Raw genomic sequence first — 2,500 nt, 5'->3', positions numbered from 1 at the left:
AATTCTGGTGGTTGTTGTCATCATCAACTTCGTCATTATTATCATTATCATTAATATACAAGTAAACAACTCAAGAAATCCAGTCATTAGAATTAATGAGCGATCGTGGTGAGTTTCCACAGAAGTATGGAGTATGGTACATTAGCAAAATGGGTGTGCAAGGCAGAAATAACGGGTGCTTCTCACGCACAAACAGTAATATTAATCTCACCTCGGTCGGTTGATGTGGCTGCCGTAAATCGAATCCCGGCCACAGTTATTCACATCATTCGATTTGATGTAAATCTGATCAGGTGCCGCGTAGTTATCCATGTTTTGCGCTTCTTTGTATGAATGGTTTGAAAATGTCCGAGTTTCGTTGTATCTGGACTCATTATGGAAATGCTCCCGGTATGGACTTTCATGAGCGGGGTCGGCAGTTAGAAGAGCAGCCGTGGCCACTGATGTGTGGTGGTAGTTGTCCTTGTGCTTCATGTCGTTCACTAACTGAGGGCTGTCCATGTTACTGTAGGCGAGCACGGAAGACGACGGCCCATTCAGGTGCACTTTAATTGGCTCAAGACCACCGTATACCATTCCTCCGTGCTGTGAGTCAAGCTGAGAACGGTGGGCTAGGTGCAGCTCAGTCCGAGTAGATATTGAGGGCCGCATGTGGTCAGCTCGATAAGGCTGTGCTGGATTGTAATCCCATCCACTATAAGTTCTGTAGAATTAAAGACAAATGTTTAATAATTCATATATATATATATGTGTGTGTGTGTGTGGTGTGTGTATGTATATATATATATATATATATATATATATATATATATATATATATATATATATATATACACACACACACACATGCACAAATATATTGTTGATATCAAGAATTTAGAAACTTCGGGAACACGAAATAATAATTCATTTTTGGACTCGAGAGTCTTGAGAGAAATAAACCTTTAAATAATAGCGTGTGAACATTTTCTGTCCAAAGGATTTTTAAACCAATATCTGCAATGCTTTTTATCTATAGCAGTATTTGCTTCAAGATTCACAGTTCCTAAAAGGATATATCTATATGTACATAGACATGAGTTCATGTTTGTGTGTGTGAGTGTGTGTGTGTGTGTTATGTGGCTAAGAGTTGCTTTGACTCTTATTTCTAGCAACGCTGGTGCTGGTTAACACCCTCAGTTACCTTAGTGACGACTATATTTTTACCTTTCGTTGTTAATTGCAAATAGCCACCTTAATAATTTATATATATATGTATATATGTATATATATATGTATATATGTATATATATATATATATATATATATATATATATATATATATATATATATATATATATATATATATATATTAGACACACACACACATGCGTTTATGTGTGTATTTATTCAGATAGAAAAAATAGAAAAGAAACATGTCTTTCTACATAAGAAACTTTATATTTCTTGGTTAGTTTAGCTGAAACTATAATAGAAATAACAATAATAATAGTTATTGTTTCAAAGACCAGTAATTTTAGGAAGAGAGGGGTTAGTTAATGCCATCAGCCCCAGTTCTTGACTGGTACATTATTTTAGGGACCTGGAAAGGATGAAAAGCAAAGTTGACTTTGTAAGTACTCATAAAGATTGAAAACATACCAGAGGCATTTTTAGAGGGAAATTCAAAATGCATAAATGTCCCCAAGACTATTCTAACATGGTTTTCAGTTTATCATTGGCCTGATTATCAATTACTTCTAGAAGCTTCAGGCAGCACATTAAAGGGACATTGAAGCAAGTTAATTTTCGTCTGATAATCAATGGAAGCCCTTGAATCCCTATTGCTTTCCAAATCCCATCTTTGTGAAATTTACTGCTTTGACACATCTCTTTATTGAGACCAAGGATGCATTAAACTTGTTCATCACTTCATTAAAAGTGGGCATCCCACTCAATGCTGGCAGGATATCGATAATGGATGCATAATTACTCTTTTGAAATCATTGTGCTGTCACACAATCAAACAGACATCAATGTATGAAGAAACACAGTTGGAATGGGAAGCCCTTAATGACAAAAATAATAATCTTTCTACATGTTTAGAATATTATGTGATCAAATGGGTTTGCATTCTCTTTTCATGAGTATACTTTAAAATTTTTTTACGTGGGGTGCATTTATTTACTTAAAGAGCCATAGGCTTAGCACCGCTTATATCATTTGCATCTAAAATCCAAGCAATTAATTTATATGTGTGTGTGTTGAACACAGAAAGACACATACATACACATATGTACCTGTGTATATATATATATATATATATATATATATATATGTATATATTATATATAATAATAGTATTAGGGAAAATCCAAAATTACAGGTAAAAACTCAATTAAAATCAATTTATTAAAAATTAAAATTAAATTTAAATTTTTCTATATATGACTGGATTTTCATTGATGAGTTCATGAACCTTGGTTCTTTTCCCTAAAACTATATATATATATATATATAT

At 33.4% G+C, this 2,500-nt stretch overlaps 1 protein-coding gene across 1 annotated transcript in view; it reads right to left on the bottom strand.

Moving 5' to 3' along the window:
- The window catches only part of LOC106883544 (tight junction protein ZO-1), a 593,195-nt gene that overhangs the window by 38,083 nt on the left and 552,612 nt on the right, over positions 1-2,500 (bottom strand). The window contains exon 28 of the mRNA XM_052975956.1: positions 212-703. Coding sequence (XP_052831916.1) covers positions 212-703 — 492 coding nt within the window. The remainder of the gene's footprint in view (positions 1-211; positions 704-2,500) is intronic.

The sequence above is a fragment of the Octopus bimaculoides genome, chromosome 23 (assembly GCF_001194135.2).
Source record: "Octopus bimaculoides isolate UCB-OBI-ISO-001 chromosome 23, ASM119413v2, whole genome shotgun sequence".
NCBI lineage: Eukaryota > Metazoa > Mollusca > Cephalopoda > Octopoda > Octopodidae > Octopus > Octopus bimaculoides.
Note: the sequence above shows the minus strand (reverse complement) of the source record. Positions and strands in the feature narration are given on the sequence as shown.